This window comes from Bombina bombina, chromosome 4 (genome assembly GCF_027579735.1).
Source record: "Bombina bombina isolate aBomBom1 chromosome 4, aBomBom1.pri, whole genome shotgun sequence".
NCBI classification, from domain to species: Eukaryota; Metazoa; Chordata; class Amphibia; order Anura; family Bombinatoridae; genus Bombina; species Bombina bombina.
In genome coordinates this window covers 687,732,202-687,751,340 of record NC_069502.1, presented here as the reverse complement: position 1 = coordinate 687,751,340, position 19,139 = coordinate 687,732,202, and the positions used below count along the sequence as shown (strand labels likewise).

General features: G+C 40.0%; 1 protein-coding gene across 1 annotated transcript in view; it reads left to right on the top strand.

The window, feature by feature from the left end:
* WASF1 (WASP family member 1) overlaps nt 1-19,139 on the top strand; it is a 277,901-nt gene that overhangs the window by 231,338 nt on the left and 27,424 nt on the right. Inside the window, exons 5-7 of the mRNA XM_053710850.1 lie at nt 12,652-12,769; nt 13,137-13,309; nt 18,702-18,881. Coding sequence (XP_053566825.1) covers nt 12,652-12,769; nt 13,137-13,309; nt 18,702-18,881 — 471 coding nt within the window. The remainder of the gene's footprint in view (nt 1-12,651; nt 12,770-13,136; nt 13,310-18,701; nt 18,882-19,139) is intronic.

Genomic DNA, 19,139 nt, shown 5'->3' with positions numbered 1-19,139 from the left:
TACAAGAGAAATAAATTTATCAGGTAAGCATAAATTATGTTTTTTCTAAATTCTATACATTTGATACTTTTTCCTCCGCTGAGGCTTCTTTTGGGAGAAAGGTTCTGCAAGCAGTGGTGCCTTCTGTTTAGGTTACTTGTCTTGTCCCTCCCTAATCATCTGTGTCCTCAAGCTTGGTTATATTCCCAACACTAATTGATGATTCTGTGGGCTCATCGTGTCTTAAGAAAGAAAACGAAATGTATGGTTACCTGATAAATTTCATTCTTTCTTGACACGGTAAGTCCACAGCCCACCCTTTTTTCAGACAATTTTTTTAATATAAACCTCAGGCTCCTCTACACCTTGTGCTATTTCCTTTCTCTCCTTTTCCTTCGGGGAATGACTGGGGGTTGTGGGAAGGGAAGTGACACTTAATAGCTTTGCTGTGGTGCTCTTTGCCTCCTGCTGCTGGCCAGGAGTGATATTCCCAACAGTAATTGATGATTCCGTGGACTCACTGTGTCAAGAAATAAATTTATCATGTAACCATACATTTTGTTTTTTCTAACTCATTTTTTTTAACCACATAGGTGGGGGGTCAGGCTTTTTCCATAGTCTGGGTATGAGTCATTTTGCACAATTTAGCATTCAGTAAGCAGTTTCTTACGGTATTGACAGGAGACAAGGGGGGGGGGTGTCATTTAATAGAATAATAGTGGTGGGGAGATTGATGGATGTTCCTATAGTGGTATTAATACAGTCATTGATTGTATCCCAATAGTCTTTGATAAGGGGGCAAGACCACCAAATATGTGAAAGTGTGCCTACTTCACCGCAATGCCTCCAGCAGAGAGAGGATGAATTTCGAAATATGCTATTTAAACGATGAGGGGTAAAGTAACACCTGGAGATTAGTTTATAGATAGATTCCGCTATTATTAGGGAGAAAGATAATTTCTTGGTCGAATTAAAAATGTGGCTCCATTGAATATCTATTGAGTATTAAGTTCTTTTTCCAATTTAAAAATGTGGGCCGGACTGTTGGTAGAGAAGGAGCCCATAAGGATCTTGTATAAAGTAAATATATGAGATTTAGACATGGAGGGGGTAGTACATAATATTTTGAATGGGTTACGTGACCTGGTGAGGTTGGATTTGTGTGGGTTATTGGCAATGGCATGTCTTACTTGGAGGTATGGGAACCAGAGGTGAAAAGGGGGGCCAACAATCTGTATCTGTGGTTGTATTTGGCAACTATTTAGTAACAGATAGACTGGTAGATTTGAGGGTTTATTCTCTATCTTAGGGGTCGGAAGAACACCGGTGTGCAAGAGTAAGGGGTTGTTTAGTAATGGGATGTGGGGGGATATGGGTCCAGATAATGTGGTGTGAGAGGATAAGGATTTATCCCAGATGTTAAAGGTTGCCGCTATGTAGGGCTTAGCAGTCACCTCGAGTGGTCTATAATTTTTTGGAATCCAGCAGGTATCGCCTATATTTATGCCTCCTGCTAGAGCGTATTCTAATTGAACCCACGTCTTATTGGGTTTGGAAGGTCTCTGCTACACCGGTTCGTTATTTTAGCAATGTGATTTTTGTATGTCACTTTACCCTGTAACTTTGATTAAACGAGATGTTTTATTCATTCTGACCCACTGCCTCGCTATTTTTCTGTTTGGATTGGCTATACGTACTGGGACTACAGGTTCCCATTGGCGGTTTGCGTGGGTCAGATGTGAGTTGGAGGTGGAGCTGGTGAGTTGTGTGATGTAGCGCCGAATTGTTTGTTTGTTTGTAAGCGCATATCTTTCCGGGGGCAACAGCATATGGGAAGGAATGGAACAAGAAGTAGAGGATCATTAATGTGAGTTACACTCCCTTTTCAAAGATAATAATATACCTATGTCCCGAGGGGATTACTGCTGCTTTTTGAGTTCCTTTTGGTGTGTATAATATAGGAACCGCACAGAGATTTCTGTGAACATTTCACTGTCCTGTTACAGTCCGACATTACTGAGCGCTGCAGGGGAAACATTCTTTGTTGTATTATATTGGACGATATGTAGTGACCAACTCTGGTAGGGAGGGGGATATTTGGCCCTTATGGTCCAGGGATTGATTCATTTCCTAAAGGTAGGGCTAATCTGCGATTTCAAAAGTTGGTAGAATTTGAGGGTGAGAACTTTTCCGTGTGGGAGGGTTTTAATAGTCTCATGTATCTCCTGTAGATTGAATGGAGCATCAAGCATAGAGCAGTCCTTGTTTGTAAGGGAGGGTAGGGGGGATGTTGGAGATAGTCATCTATTAATTTAATTTTTGCAGTAGATTCTACTGTAGGCAAATTGTATAGAGAGGTATAATAGTCGGCAAATTGTTTAACTATGTCTATGCTGTGAAAGTGAGTCGTCCCTTGAGATAAATGTTCTGTAATGACTTTTTTGAGGATCTGGCCACGAGTTGTCCCGCTTTGTTACTTTCTATTAAAAAATTAGATTTGAAAGTGAGGGCACGCATATGTGCGCATTTGATTAAGTATTGGTTTAGAGTCTCTATCCTGTTGCATTTCGACAAAAAGTTGTTGGGATTTAGGATTACGTTTGAGGGCTGTTTTAGTGGCAAGGCATTCATTTGTAAGTGTGGTATACTGAGTAGCTCTTATTTTCCGCTGTTTATGGGTGTGTTTCATTAGTTCTCCCCTAATATAGCACTTGTAAGTTTCCCAATTATTAACTGCTGAAGTGGCTATGGGGTCATTAAATGAGAAAAACTCCTCAGTCTTTTTCATAATGTCCTCTAGTATAAGATGGTCAGTGAAGATGTTGTCATTGAGTCTCCAATTTTGTTGGGGGTTTAATTTGGAGGTCCTTTGTGAGGTTAGGGGCGAAAATTATTTTCTCTTCTGGAGTGTCTTAGCAGATAGTTCTTGATAGACTTGAATTTTTACTCCCATGTATGTAACAGACTGTTCAGCTCTGGGGAATTGAAGAATTTTTTTCCTTGTCCCTGTAGCTTTGGAAACATATAATTATGTCTCTAGGCGGCTGATGTCGCTAGGCTTGGGTTGCAGAGATCTGTGACCTCTTTCTATTGGAATTTCTCACTTCGCCACCGAGTTTGAGATGGCTAAAGATTCAAACAGATTCTGTAGGTAATCCGGTATCTCTTCATCAGACACTGATTCTGGGATTCCGCGTATGCGGAGATTTTTCCGCCTTGTCCAGTTTTCTATGTTTAACTTGTTTTCTAAGTCAGAGACCTGGGCTTGTTGTGAGTCCATTGTCTGAGACATTATGTTCATTTCTTTGACTAATTCTTTTTGATCGTCCTCTAAGGTTTTTACTCTGAAGCCTAGCTTGTTTATGTCTTTTTTCAGATCTGCGCACTCGCTTTTAATGCAGGTTTTTACCTGGTTAATTAATGCTTCCATGGCTTTGAGTGTTATTGGGCCGTCTTCTAGATCTATTAAGTTCTTAGGAGATGATGGCGGTTGCGACATGTCTGGATTGTCAGATGTACAGTCCTCGTCCCCGCAGGTCATAGGAGTGCCAGTTAATTTCTTTCTGTCCAGGCTTTTAAAATATGTGTTCACTGAGCTAGCTGAGCCTTGGCATCTGATTCCTTTATCTGGTTTCGACACCCTGCGTGTTGTCATTATAGGGCCTTTGGTTAAGTATATATAGGCTTATTCTAAAGTACTGGGCCTGCTGTGGTTTCAGTAGAGATGCCCTGTTTCGTATTGTTTTGGAGCTGATTCTCTGTAGATTGGGTAGTGTGATGACCCGAAATATACATTGTTAACAGGGCCTGCAGCTCTGTTCATGCAGCCATGCCTGGGAATTCCAGATGAACTAATACGCCCTATGGAGGAGGTGGTGGTCTCTGAGTTATGCTAAAGAAGTAGGACCAAGATGATATTTAATCATCGATGTGCCTTATATATTGTCTCACTTAGTGAGCCATATGTATATTACAGTTTTTATGTGTGTAAACTGCAGAAAAAGTGCTATGGTACCCAGTGCAGTTTTGTACTGCAGGGAAGTTTAGAGAAGTTCTTACCGCTATGATTGCTGGTCAGACAGATGGAAAATAGCTTGATCCGGCATCTAATGTGCCTCCGTTAGGAGGTAGGATGCAGGCTATCAACTTGATTATGGAGATGGAGTTTAGTGTCCCTGCATATTACTGTGCTGGAGCGCGCTGGTGTGTGCCGCGACCACGTGGATCCGAAGCGATCATTATAATGCAAGAGGCTTGTGGCCTACGGTGTGACGTCTTGTGAGGATCTGGGTCACTTTCCGTGTCGGAAGTTTACCAGTCAGTTTTACGGATGTCTCCTCAGTCAGGCTGAGTACAGCTGCGGCTCATATCGGGTGAGGTCTGAGGGTGATTTCTGTCCCGGACGTTACTAGAGCTTTAGTGTGGTGCAGCCATCTTGGATGCCCGCACGCTCCGCCTCCCTACTGTCTCTTTTTATAGCATTGCTTTCATGTGGTTTCACCTATAGTATTAATACTTTATTAATATATTTAATTTACCTTGAGCCAAAATTAAGAATTGTATATCAAAAGTTGTTCAGGCCATTATCATAAGCATTTAGAGAAAAACTATGCATTAAAGCATTAACTCTGTGTGACAGATTTACTGACAAGTGACATATCCACCCAGCGAGAGTTTTTTTTTTTCACCTTAGCTTATCTGATAAGAACTCCAGTTTCAAGCTCCCCCCTGTCCTCTCCAGTCTGCATGTCAGTCACTTGCAAGCTACAGACTGACATGCAGACGGCACGTGACGGTTGTAAAGCTGTTAAGGGGCAGCCTCAGATTTTCCGGTACACTGGACAGACCTCCCAATTCCTGGGCTGTTCCTGTCAAACCGGGACCGGCAGCAACCCTAGTACCATAGTAATATATCATATGACACCTTATTTAAAAGTTTGAGATTTAATCATGCAAATAAGATGTTTCATGTCTGTATAACTGTCAAGTGATTTTTATAGTGATAATAATCACTTGATAGCGAGTGCTAATCTAATTTTGTTGTGTTGTTAGGGCTAGATTTTTTTATAAGTTCAAAGAACATGGACCTAGTTCTCTGAACTTATAAAAAAATAAAATATAACAATTACAGTAATCAAAATACACGGGAGAACTTATGATATTTTGTGAAATACTACATAGGTTGATTCTTGGTGCAAGTAATTTAGGGTTTGGGTTTTTTTAATTTGTTTTTTTTGCTATACTTGGTGAGTTTGGACAAGGGGTAGGAACATATATACCTTGTCAAAATGGGTTAAGCCATCCCTCAGTCAAACATTAAAATTATACAACATTCTTATTATCCAAAGTAAAGTCCCATCAGTAAAGTCTCTGGAACTGTGAACCTGACTAATGATGTTACTAATGTATACCATACTAAAATATGCCCAAAGGAATTAGAATGGTTTTATTAAAGATACTGCTTTTGCTGTATTCACATTTTCAATGGAACTTATTTTTATTTTGTAATTTATTTTGCCACCTGGAGTTGCCACATTGGGTTTAAAATAGATATTTAATGTTAAAAAGCTCATACTACAGGTAGCCCTTATTTTAACAGTTGTTTAAAAAAAAAAAAAAAATGATGTAAAATGAACCCAGTTATATAATGTAAGACAATGGGAAGTAAATTAGTTAGGTTTCAGGCGCCACTCAAAATTGACATTAGTAATGTAATATTATATTATAACTTACTATATATTATATGTGTTATTATATAATAATATATTATGTTTAAAGGGACATTCAACACTTAGTGTAACATGTTTTGATATTGTAAATAAAAAAACGGAGGTCCGCCTACACTATACCCCTCCTCCCTTGCCGCCTTGCTACTGTCCTAATCAGCGGCGCTAACTACTCTAATACCCGGTCAATATGGATGCCGAACTCCCCCCACTATTACGTAGCTGCCTTCTTCTTCAACTGATAAGCAAATCAGAATCCAGTCCGCAAATAAAAATAGTTGGAGGCATGTCACTATCCATCAATAAGGCCGCGGGGAGTTCTGTTTATCAGCCAGTGGGCAATCTTGTTTTTTTCTTTGCTGCATATAAAAAGGATATTTTTAACAGGGCTTTTTTTTTAACATGCACATAGACATACACTTCCTGTGAGCGTCAATATCAAAAAGGCCAGTATTAAAAAATATTTTTAATATGTTACTGCTCTTTTATATACGCAATAGCAATTTTCTTACAGTTCTCTGTACTGGCCTTTTAAGAAAGCAAACTACTCACAGATGCTGTACACAGTATTACAGTGCTGTACTATAAATGCAGGTTGCAAAAATTCTTCTTCAAATCAGGAGCCTGTGGAATAACTTCCTCAATAGTGGTGACCTGCTCACTAGGAATAGGCTCTATTGTAATTTGGTGCAAATTAAACGGCGTGAAAACAAGGGCTGCCTGTATTAGTAATTGTTCTTGGAAATACACTTCATGTTTTCCAGATTTTCTTATTTTTGTTAAATTAATGTAAAAATGTAAGCACAACGGCAAATTTAAAGGGGCAGACTAGTCAAAATTAAACTTTCATGATTCAGATAGGGCATATATTTTCAAACAACTTTCCAATTTACTTTTATCATTACATTTGCTTTGTTCTTTTAGTATTCTTAGTTGAAAGCTAAACCTAGGTAGGTTCATATGCTAATTTCTAAGCCAGTGCTTTCCAAACTGTGTTTCGGGACACACTAGTGTGTCGGCAGCAGTGTGTAGGTGTGTCCCCTGCTTCAGCACAATTTTTTTATATTTAATTTTTTTTTTTAAATTGTTTTTTGGTTTCTGACTTTCCACCTGCCTGCTACGCATATCACATGGTTGACACGTGATTGATACCTAGTGGGTCACAGATCATCTTAACCAATTGGCACAGCTCAGTGGGAACTGAAACTATTACCATTGGCGGATTTTGCGGCACATTGGCCTCCTGACTGCACGTGTAGTCTCCTTAATTGGCTCGTGACTGCAAGTGTAGCCAGTGAGTGGGACAGCAGTGTGTTTGCAGCGCGGGCAGTAGTCAGTCGGACTCACAGAGCTCTGAGGGTGGCAGCTTAAACGCTGAGCTGAAGTCAGAAGTCAGTGGGATTTTTTTGCAACTAGCTCCCAGTAGTGCATTGCTGCTCCTGCTCTTGATATATGGATAGGAAGTGGAAGCTTAAAAATGCTTGATGATGAAATGTGAGTGTCTTTATCTAATATTCCACCAAATATTCTGAAACTGTGTTCATCCTATCAACCTCATACATCCCATTAAAAGTAGCTATTGGTGTTATTAAACTTTTTTTTTATTCTTGCACATACATACTATTACTTGTAAATACATTTTGTTATTATATCATTTATGTGTGTGTCCGTATCTCTTAAAACAAGTTAGTTTAACCTCCTTTTTGCTAGTACAACTGAATTACTGTGTCGCGAAATGATGTAGGTCTACAAAGTGTGTCACCAACATGAAAAGTTTGGAAAGCTCTGTTCTAAGCCCTTAAAGGCTGCTTCTTTTCTGAATGCATTTGACTTTTTTCACAGCTAGAGGGCGTTAGTTCACACACATGGAGTTACTTATGAGAGGACACTGATTGCCTAAAATGCAAGTCTGTCAAAAGAACTGAAATAAGGGGACAGTCTGCAGAGGCTTAGATGCAAGGTAATCACGAAGGTAAAAAGTGTATTAATATAACAGTGTTGGTTATGCAAAACTGGGGAATGGGTAATAAAGGCATTATCTATCTTTTTAAAGGGACAGTCTACAATAGAATTTTTATTGTTTTAAAATATAGATATTCCCTTTTATTACCCATTCCCCAGTTTTGCATAACCAACACAGTTATATTAATGTACTTTTTACCTCTGTGATTAACTTGTATCTAAGCATCTTCTGACAGCCCCCTGATCACATGACTTTTTTTATTTATTATCTATTGACTTTCATTTTAGCCAATTAGTGCTGTGTTGTGCTGACTCTTAAATAACTCCACAGGCATGAACACAATGTTATCTATATGGCCCAAATAAACTAACATTTGCCTGTTGTGAAAAGCAAATAGAAAAGCATGTGATAAGAGGCTGTCTGTAGTGGCTTACAAACAGGCAGATATTTAGAGGTTTAAATGTTTATAAAATATACTAATATAACAATGTTGGTTGTGCAAAGCTGGGGAATGGGTAGTAAAGACATTATCTTTTTAAACAATAACTATTTTAGTGTTGACTGTCCATTTAAACAATAAAAATTATGGAGTAGACAGTCCCTTTAATCTTGATTTGAAGCATTTTTGCAATATCCATCTTTGCCAAACTCATTGTATCTCTTCTCTTTAGATAAAGTTTATCATTCACTCAACCCACTTCTGATACAGTGGTAGGCAGTGTGTTCAGATTTTTCTTTCTTCCATGCTCTATGCCCTGTGCATACCAGCATTTACTTAAACCACATGTGGTGGGCTGTAAGTTATGCCACAAGCAGTAAGGTGTAAAAGAACATTACCTGTACATTGCAAAACGTATGATCATTACTTGTAAAGCGCCAACAGATTCTACAGCACTGTATGGAGTCGGGTATAATAAATAAAGAGAAGACTGTGAAATTTCCTGGCCCGCCTGTATAGAGAGTTTGCAGTCGTAGTAATTTTGCAGACAAAACGTGCTCCCAGTTTTATTTTATATGCCCTACTATACATTTCATATTAAGCTTTTGCAATCCCTTTAGTTTCTCAGATAAATATTTAAGTCTTAGATGTTCTATGTAATTGTGAACAAATAAATAACTTCAATATTTTATAAAAACACAGAAAGCGTACATCTTTGATGCTGTCCCTGTTAATTGTTCATGTAACCTAGTGTCTATAATTTCTGGTAAGTCTCTATTTTTTTTTTCTGTTGCTTAAAATTCATAGAATTACCACTGCTTTCAGCATGTGGCAGTCAACAGATGTCACAAGTGTATGATTTTTTTTATCATACCAATTAAATTAAAATAATGTTCTGTGCGTTGAACATTTTGTTCAAGTGTGTATTTTAATTACCATCACAGAAACTTTTATTTCTTTTTAAATGCAGACCAATTTATGCTACCTTTTAGCTATTTCATTGGATACCTATTCATCCATTTCATTTAGCTTAGGTAAGTATTTTGTCAGAGTTTGTGTGTATCACACAACAAAACTAGATGAAGCCTTATTATTCCTGTGGCAAGAGTCCACTTTTGTATTAAATCATAGTCTGATGCAAAAACAATGTTCCTCTTTGTATATTTAATATCAATCGCAAGCTGTCACTTAATTGCAAAACAGTTCATAGATGGTTAACAAGCTCAAGAACAGCAATAGACACAGCAGTAGTAATAACAAATGCAGTGTCATGGGTAGACTTACCCTTGCTGGTGTCAATTCAATCCCTTACAGCTAGATTACGAGTTGTGCGTTAGGCTTAAAAAGCAGCGTTGGCCAGTCCTAACGCTGCTTTTTAACGCCCGCTGGTATTACGAGTCTTGAAGGTACAGGTGTACCGCTCACTTTATTGACCAGACTTGGAAATACCGCAAATCCACTTACGTAAATTGTGTATCCTCTTTTTTTCAATGGGACTTGCATAGCGCCGGTATTACGAGTCTGACAAAAAGTGAGCAGTAGACCCTCTCCTGTCAAGACTGGTACCGCATATTAAAGTCAGTAGTTAAGAGTTTTACACTACAACGCCGTAGCATAAAACTCTTAACTAAAGTGCTAAAAAGTACACTAACACCCATAAACTACCTATTAACCCCTAAACCGAGCCCCCCCCCCCACATCGCAAACACTAAAATAAATTTTTTAACCCCTAATCTGCCAAACCGGACATCACCGCCACTATAATAAATATATTAACCCCTAAACTGCCGCACTCCCGCATCGCAAACACTAGTTAAATATTATTAACCCCTAATCTGCCATCCCTAACATCGCCGACACCTACCTACATTTATTAACCCCTAATCTGCCGTCCCCAACGTCGCCGCCACTATATTAAAGTTATTAACCCCAAAATCTAAGTCTAACCCTAACACCCCCTAACTTAAATATAATTTAAATACATCTAAATAAAAATAACTATCATTAACTAAATTATTCATATTTAAAACTAAATACTTACCTATAAAATAAACCCTAAGCTAGCTACAATGTAACTAATAGTTACATTGTAGCTAGCTTAGGCTTTATTTTTATTTTACAGGCAAGTTTGTATTTATTTTAACTAGATAGAATAGTTATTAAATAGTTATTAACTATTTAATAACTACCTAGTTAAAATAAAGACAAATTTACCTGTAAAATAAAACCTAACCTTTACAATTACACCTAACACTACACTATAATTAAATTAATTCCCTAAATTAAATACAATTAAATAAAATAAGCTAAAGTACAACCCCCCCCCCACTAAATTACAGAAAATAATAAACAAATTACAAGATTTTTAAACTAATTACACCTAATCTAATCCCCCTAACAAAATAAAAAAGCCCCCCCAAAATAAAAAAGCCCTACCCTACACTAAATTACAAATAGCCATTAAAAGGGCCTTTTGTGGGGCATTGCCCCAAAGTAATCAGCTCTTTTACCTGTAAAAAAATTTACAAATCCCCCCCAACATTAAAACCCACCACCCACACAACCAACCCTACTCTAAAACCCACCCAATACCCCCTTAAAAAAAACACTAACCCCTTGAAGATCACCTTACCGGGAGAAGTCTTCATCCAACCGTGCCGAAGTCCTCAACGAAGCCGGGAGAAGTCTTCATCCAAGCCGGGCAAAGTGGTCCTCCAGATGGGCAGACGTCTTCATCCAGACGGCATCTTCTATCTTCATCCATCCGGCGCGGAGCGGGTCCATCTTCAAGACATCCGGCACGGAGCATCCTCTACCTACGAAGTCTTCTTACTAAATGACGGTTCCTTTAAGTGACGTCATCCAAGATGGCGTCCCTTCAATTCCAATTGGCTGATAGAAAAAATCCTATTGGCTGATGCACTATTGGGGGTATGTGGAAAATGTTTAATTGGTTATGTATTTGGAGAACAAATAGAGATGTTAGTGGTGTTTACTGTCCATTTAAAGGGATATAATACCCATATACTAAAGGGATGTAATACCTATATACTAAATCACTTGAAAGTAATGCAGCATAAATGTAAAAAGCTGACAAGAAAATATCACCTGAACATGTCTAAAAAGGAAGATATTTTACCTCCTTAATTCCTTTAGCTCACAATACTAATAGCTAGATTACAATGGGAGCGCTAATTTATCGTGCACCCAAATTTTCCCATTTGCAGGGCATGTGATAATTAACCAGCCATTACAAGTGGCTGGGTATTGCTACTGCGATCTCTGGTTATTTTCTAAAAGTGCCCCAAATTACCTCAAAATATAGGGTATTATAGTCTTTTTTTATAATTAATTTTTTTAGAATTTAAAAAAATAAAAATAAACAACTGCACTAGGTAGTTTTAAGGGGTTAAAAGTGGCGGGTGTGGGGTATTAGTAAAAAAAAGAAAAAAACAGCACTGAAAAGTGCCTTTAAATTGTGGTCTATGGGAACTGTGTGTTTCCTGTAAATATCTATGTATATGAATATATAATATATTTATGCGTTAATGTGTATATATACACATATTAACACATAAATATATATGTATATAGTCATATACATATATATTTAACCTTTGCTGCCATTGCTGCGCTACTTTACCTCCTTCACTTTGCAATGTTCCCATGCCGTGTTTCACTGCATGAGAACGAGGCTCTTGTGAGCGCAATGTTTCCCAGCAACGTTTGCATTGCTGTCAACTTGTAATACCAGCGTTGGTATTACTCAGTGGGGCACAATTATCGCTTTCGCGAAAACGATTTTTAGCGCTCCACTTGTAATCTGGCCCTAAGTACTCTTGGAACAGTTATCCTTCAGTTACTGTCAGCTGCACGTTGGGGGGAAAAAACATCCAATCAGCTTCATCAGTACTTACATCACACTAGTTAACCTCCTTAAACTAAGGAGGTAAATAACATGAATGTACCAGAACATACCAGATGCACGCTCCCTTGCAAGTCCTGGGTTTTATTGACTGCTTAATGTCACTTTACATGGGATGTGGCTACTGAGGAAATTTTGGGGTAAATATTTCTTTTTTACATAGAGATGTTCAGGTGATATGTTCTAGTCCGCTTTTTACAGCTATGCTGCATCACTTTCAAGTGTTTTAACATTGTGAAGTAAATATGTTTTGGTAGTGTCATTCATGTCCTTGATCTAAATATCATTCTTCCAGTTCCTTCAAGACATGGCTGTGGCGTTCGCTAAAATTTTGTTTTACTAAACAGAGAGCAAATGTTTACTCCAGTCTTGACCTTGAAACAAGAGAATGAGTTAGTGATGTTACTGCTTTCAGTTGTTCTGACCCTGGAGTTCATGACCCATCCATCCTGATCATTTTAGGTTCTTTAGGGTTGTAGTGGAAAACAGGTTTAGGGTTAGGCAGATGTTCCCAGTGTCCCATATACCTTTAGCCTAATAGGAACTATTTCCAGTATCTATACTATAATAAAACATTATTTAATATTTAAATTATTCTCTTTTGCATATGTTTTAACAGAGATGATGGAAAAGAAGGTTTGAAATTCTACACAAATCCATCTTACTTCTTTGATTTATGGAAAGAAAAGATGTTGCAGGACACAGAAGACAAAAGGAAAGAAAAAAGAAAACAGAAGGTGAGATATAATTAGAGACGTGAATAGGATGCATAATCCCACATACATTTTTTTAAAATAAATCCCTATAGTATCATGCTTCCCCTTATATAGTGTAGTTATTTGGGGATAGATAGAGTGCAGCTATCACTTTTACACCAAATTTCAACAATTCCTATTTTCTAAACTGAGACTTTAACAAATAAGAAAATATTAAAGAAGTCCACTATAAAACTGTGTATCAATTATGGGCCTGCACAGCAGTGTGGAACTGGAAGATAGTATTTAAAAAAAAAATGTTGGCTACACACACCTGTTCTACAATTCTTTTTTTGATGTGTACTTTTATTCTCTTCAAATTTTGTTTTAACTAACTGACTTTTTGCAGCAAAAGAATATAGATCGTCCACATGAGCCTGAAAAGGTGCCCCGGGCACCTCATGACAGGCGACGCGAGTGGCAAAAATTAGCCCTGGGTCAAGAACTTGCTGATGATGATATAGAACTTCTACATAAGCATTTGGAAATTGTTAATGGGCCTACCCCACATTTTGAAACCAGGTAACAATTTGTTAATTTATTTAAATACTACTACATTAAATAATCAAGTATAATCAGATTTTAAAAAAAGCCCAGTAGAAAAAAATTATATCTTTTCCATCTAAAGGGGAGGAGAGTCCATTGTTTCATTCATTACTGTTGGGAATTAAGAACCTGACCGCCAGGAGGAGGCAAAGACACCCCAGCCAAAAGCTTAAATACCCCCCCCCCCCAGTTCCCTCATCCCCCAGTCATTCTTTGCCTTTCATCACAGGAGGACGGCAGAGAAGTGCCGAAGATCAGAGTAGTCTCTTATGGAGGGTAGTACTCTTCGCATTGGGACTGGAGTTCTAAGTAGTCCTGTCAGCCTCTCAGTTAAGGAGTCTGGGCGAAAGTTAGAGTCCGGAGATGCAGGGAGAGTCTTTCTGCGAAACCATCCAGACTCAGATTGACAGCTCCACAAGCAATAAGCGTTGACGAGTTTCGCTGCCTGCTTTTTACACTCAAGTCCATGTCAGGAGCGAGGCTACTAACCTGTCACACTTGAAGGGCCGTGTTCCTTTTCCACGGTGTAGATTCTGGTAAGATTGTTTCATTTTTTATTACATAATGATAACACGAAAGACAAGGTCACAGTGTGACACCTTTTATCTTTATAGAATCAAGGGTAATATTCCTAGTAAGGTGATTATTGAACGGGGGGGTTAATACATGATATTGTTTATTGTGTCATTGCTGCGTTATGTGCTAGATGAGGCTCTGGCAATGTGTGGAACTTCAGGTGACTTATGGGAGTATGGTGCAACCTTTTTTGGCGCGTTTTCTCCTAAAGCAGGGGCGGTCCTGCCGGGCATTCCATGTGACTGGGTGTGGCTATCTATCGTCCTCTGTTGATCAGCAGCGCAGGAGACGAAACGGTTTCTGTAGTCCGAGTCATAGGAGGTGGTGAGTGCCCCGGCCATTTGAGGTTATAAAGGTGCCTATTTATTAACTTAGTATAGTCCGTAATAAAAGCGCAAGCTATGGAGGACTCTGACGCGTTAGAGGGTTCTCCCTCTTTAACAAGATCGCATTCCTGTGTTTATTGTGAGGAGGTTCTAGTAGAACAGCCTGCCCAACTATGTTCCACATGCCTTAATAAAGTTACGACATCTAAAAGTAAAAGGATGTCTAGTACTACTGAGCCGTCCACCCCTGAGGGTTCCCCATCCCGGGAGGTGCGTTCCCTGCATTTATCTCCAATTGCACATGCAGCGCCCTAGGGTCTAACCATTACTCCTGAGGGAGAGATTTGTTGGCCGTCAGATTTTGAGGATCAACTGCAAACGGCGATATCGAAAGTGATCCATGCCTTACCACATTCTGCTAAGCGGAAGCGTAGAGCTTATCATGGCGGCCCGGCCCAGGGGTTGTCTACGCCTGTGGAAATTTCGGAGGCGTTATACGATGACGAGGCCCACTTCGACTCTTCGGAGGAGGCGACTTCTGGGTCGAAGTCTGTGTCATCTAAACCTCCGGCTGCGGAGGAGTCTGACTTTAAGTTTAAGATGGAAAATTTGTGCTTTTTGCTGAAACAAGTGCTTGCCACTCTGGAAGTTCTGTAACCGAAGCTTCCGTAAGAACCTGCGATTCCTAAGCTTGATAAGGTATATGAGGACAAGGTGGTGCCTCAGGCCTTCCCGGTTCCTGTTAAGATGGCAAATATTATTAAGAATGAATGGGAGCAATTTATTTTCTTCCTTTTCCCCTTCTTCTTCCTTTAAGAAACTGTTCCCCGTCCCGGACACTCAGCTGGAGCTGTGGAGTACTGTCCCTAAGGCGGATGGTGCTATATCCACATTAGCGAAGTGGACAACTATTCAATTTGAGGATAGTTTGTCGTTTAAAGAGCCCATGGATAAAAAGTTGGAAAATGTTTCAACACACAGGGTTTGTTTTTCAGCCATCAGTGGCTGTAGCCGCGGTCGCCGGTGCTGCAACATATTGGTGTGACTTCCATCGACGAGATACAGGATAAGATTAAGGCGCTGAAGATCGACAATTCTTTCATATGTGATGCCATTATGCAAATTATTCGCCTGAACGCTAAGGTGTGAAGTTTTTCCATTTTAGCTCGCAAGGCTCTGTGGCTTTAAGTCTTGGTCTGCGGACATGACCTCTAAGTCGAGGCTGTTGTCCCTGCCTTTTCAAGGAAAGTTTCTGTTCGGTCCAGGATTGGATTCGGTCATATCCACGGTTACGGGAGGCAAGGGTGCTTTCCTACCACAGGATAAGAAGGCTAAGCCTAAAGGATCTACATTTCGTCCCTTTCATGCGGACAAGGACCAGCGCCAGCAGCCCGCCGCGAAAGCGTACCAGTCCAAGGGAACTAACCGGCTCATTCTTGGAACAAGTCTAAACAGAGAAAGAAGTCCGCCAAGACAAAATTGGCATGAAGGGGCAGCCCCCAATTGGTTTCCGGACCAAATAGGGGGCAGATTCTCTCTTCTCAGAAGCCTGGTTGCAGGATGTTCAGGATCCTTGGGTTCTGGACGTTGTCGCCCAGGGTTACAGGATAGGGTTCAGATCCCATCCGCTCAGGGGCAGATTCCTCCTATCAAACCTGTCTTCAAGACCGGAAAAGAGAGAAGCCTTTCTAGAATGTGTGAGAGATCTCTTCTCTCTAGGTGTTGTCGTACCAGTACCCCAAGCAGAAAGGGGTCTAGGGTACTATTCAAATCTTTTGTGGTTCCAAAGAAGGAGGGCAAGTTCAGCACGATTCTGGACCTAAAGTGTTTAAACAAGTTTCTGAGTGTTCCTTCATTCAAGATGGCATTGCTGTGGCACCCTTTCTGGACGACATCCTAGTCCAGGCGCCGTCGCTCAGTCTTGCAAAGGATCATTCAAAAGCTCTTCTTCTTTTACTCCAATCTCACGGTTGGAAGATCAACTCAGGAAAGAGTTCCCTGGTTCCCAGTAACAGGGTGGAGTTCATAGGCACGATAATAGACTCTATGTCCATAAAAATATTTCTCACAGACCATCGACACAGGAAGATTGCGTCATCTTGTCTTGCCCTTCAGTCCTCCTTAGGCCCCTCGGTGGCTCAGTGTATAGAAGTAATCGGACTCATGGTTTCCAGCATAGACTTCATTCCATTTGCAAGGTTCCATCTCAGACCTCTTCAACTGTGCATGTTGAGATAGTGGAACGGCGATCATTCAGATCTATCACAGTAGATATCCATGGATGCTCGGACTCGGATCTCCCTCTCTTGGTGGATCCGTCCGGAGCAACTGTACATGGGGACATCCTTCTTGAGACCATCCTGGGAGATTGCGACCACGGACACGAGTATGGCAGGATGGGGAGCTGTTTGGGGTGCAAGGATGGCACAAGGAAAATGGTCCCGGGAGGAGTCTCTCCTTCCGATAAATATTCTGGAACTCCGAGCAATCTACAATGCTCTGATGGCATGGCCTCTTCTTGGGTCGTTCAGCTTCATCAGATTCCAGTCAGACAACATTACCTCAGTGGCTTACATCAACCATCAGGGGGGTACAAGGAGCTCCCTAGCTATGATCTTGGAGTGGGCGGAGTCCCACAGCTGCTCGCTCTCAGCTATTCACATTCCAGGTGTGGACAACTGGGAAGGAGACTTTCTCAGCAGGCAATCCTTCCATCCAGGGGAATGGCCCCCTTCACCCCGAGGTGTTTGCGGAGATTTGTCTCAGGTAGGGAATGCCAGAGATAGATCTCATGGCGTCCAGACTCAATTGCAAGCTACCCCGATATGGGTTGAGGTTCAGGGATCCCCAGACAGAGCTAATAGATGCCTTAGCGGTGCCTTGGGGGTTCAGCCTAGCTTACATTTTCCCACCGTTACCACTTCTACCTCGTGTTGTGGCACGAATCAAACAGGAGAGAGCTTTGCCCATTCTGATTGCTCCATCGTGGCCGCAGAGGACATGGTTTGTGGATCTGGTGGGGATGTCTACATCTCTTTTCATGGTGTATTCATGGAAGGGCAAGGGGCAGAGAGCCTCTTCTACTACTTTGTTCTTTTGGTTGAGGAGCTTGATTCGCTTGGCCTATGAGACAGCGGGACATAAGCCTCCTCAGAGGATCACGGCTCATTTAACTAGAACTGTGGCTTCGTCTTGGGCCTTCAAGAATGAGGCCTCTATGGAGCAAATTTGTAAGGCGGCTACCTGGTCCTCCTTACACACTTTTACAAAGTTTTAGAAACTTTACGTTTTTGCTTCTGCGGAAGCTGTTTTTGGGAGGTCATTCAGTGTCCTCTAGAGCTTGGGTATATGTTCCCAACAGTAATGAATGAAGCCGTGCACTCTCCTCTCCTTTAGATGGAAAACATAAATTATGCTTACCTTATAATTTAATTACCATCGAGGGGAGGAGAGTCCACGGCTCCCGCCCGTGTCTCTGAGGGGCAGACCTAAATTTAATTTATCTTCTTGCACCGTTTATACCCTGATATTTTTCCTACTGTTCCTTGTTCCTTCGGCAGAATGACTGGGGGATGAAGGAAGTGGGGGAGGTATTTAAGACTTTGCTGGGGTGTCTTTGCCTCCTCCTGTTGGCCAGGTTCTTTATTCCCAACAGTAATTAATTAAGCCGTGGACTCTCCTCCCCTCGATGGAAATGAAATTATCAGGTAAGCATAATTTATGCTTTTTCCATGTATACAAGAATAAGAAAATATAATTCTAGTTTAGGGAATAGGTGTAAACCATTACATTTTCTATGTCGTTCGTGACATAAGAGTTTACGTTTTGCAGAAATTTAACTAGATTGCTGATATATAGTGTAAATGTCCAGTGTTCAGCAATAGTACATTAAATTAAAAAGAGGAATTATCCTTCTAGGGAAGACTAGTTTGTGGAGACAAGTGGATACAGCTTCCAGAATCTTTCTTCGGGTCTCTAATTTGTACAAACATCATTTTCTGGCTCCAAAAAAAGATATGGACTGGTTTATCGCCTACATTTTTAAATAAATGTTTTAACTCTTGTTTGTGCACTCTAAATGCAAAGATTGATCTATTTAATTTTGCAGCTGTACAAAATATTTTGCTTTTGTACAAGTGCACAGAACTTGTTCCTATTTACTAGAACATAAATCAGTCAGCTCATACAAAATAGAGTGAATAGCAATAACTTTCACAGCAATACAACTGTTTATGTTGGGGCTCAGTAGATACGTTACATAGGTAAACATCATTATGTTACAGGAATAAGTGTCAGACTAATGATTTAGTTTGGACAAATCCCAGGAGACAAGATGACACTTTTTAGAATATTACTTCTGGCTTCTAATTTTTGGAATTGTAGTTTTGTAGTTTAGCAATTAATCTATTTGTATTGTTAAATGAAAAAATATCTGAGAAATCTAAATAACTGTTTGCCTTTTCTAGGCCTCAAGCATATGGAGAAAACATAGATGGACCCTTTTCACTTGCAGCATTACCATACAGTCAAATGAATGATCTCTTGAATAGAGTTGAAGACAGAGTGTTGGTCAGACCTCATGAACCACCTCCACCTCCACCCATGCATGCAGCTGGAGATGGAAAAGCAATGCCTAATATTATAAGGTAAAGCTGTTTTTGAAAAAAAAAAACGTTTATTTTCTTTGACACATCCTATTTATAGGTGGAAAGATTCAATGCTAAATAGTTGTTATACCTTCAACATTAAAGGGATAGTGAATACAACATTAGAGCATGGAATAGATAGCAACTTTCTAATTTACTTCTATTGTCAATTTTGTTTAGTTCTCTTGGTTAAAATCCTTTGTTAAAGAGTAATGTGAGTGCAGGAATGTACGTGAACAAGTCTTTAGCCCAGCAGCC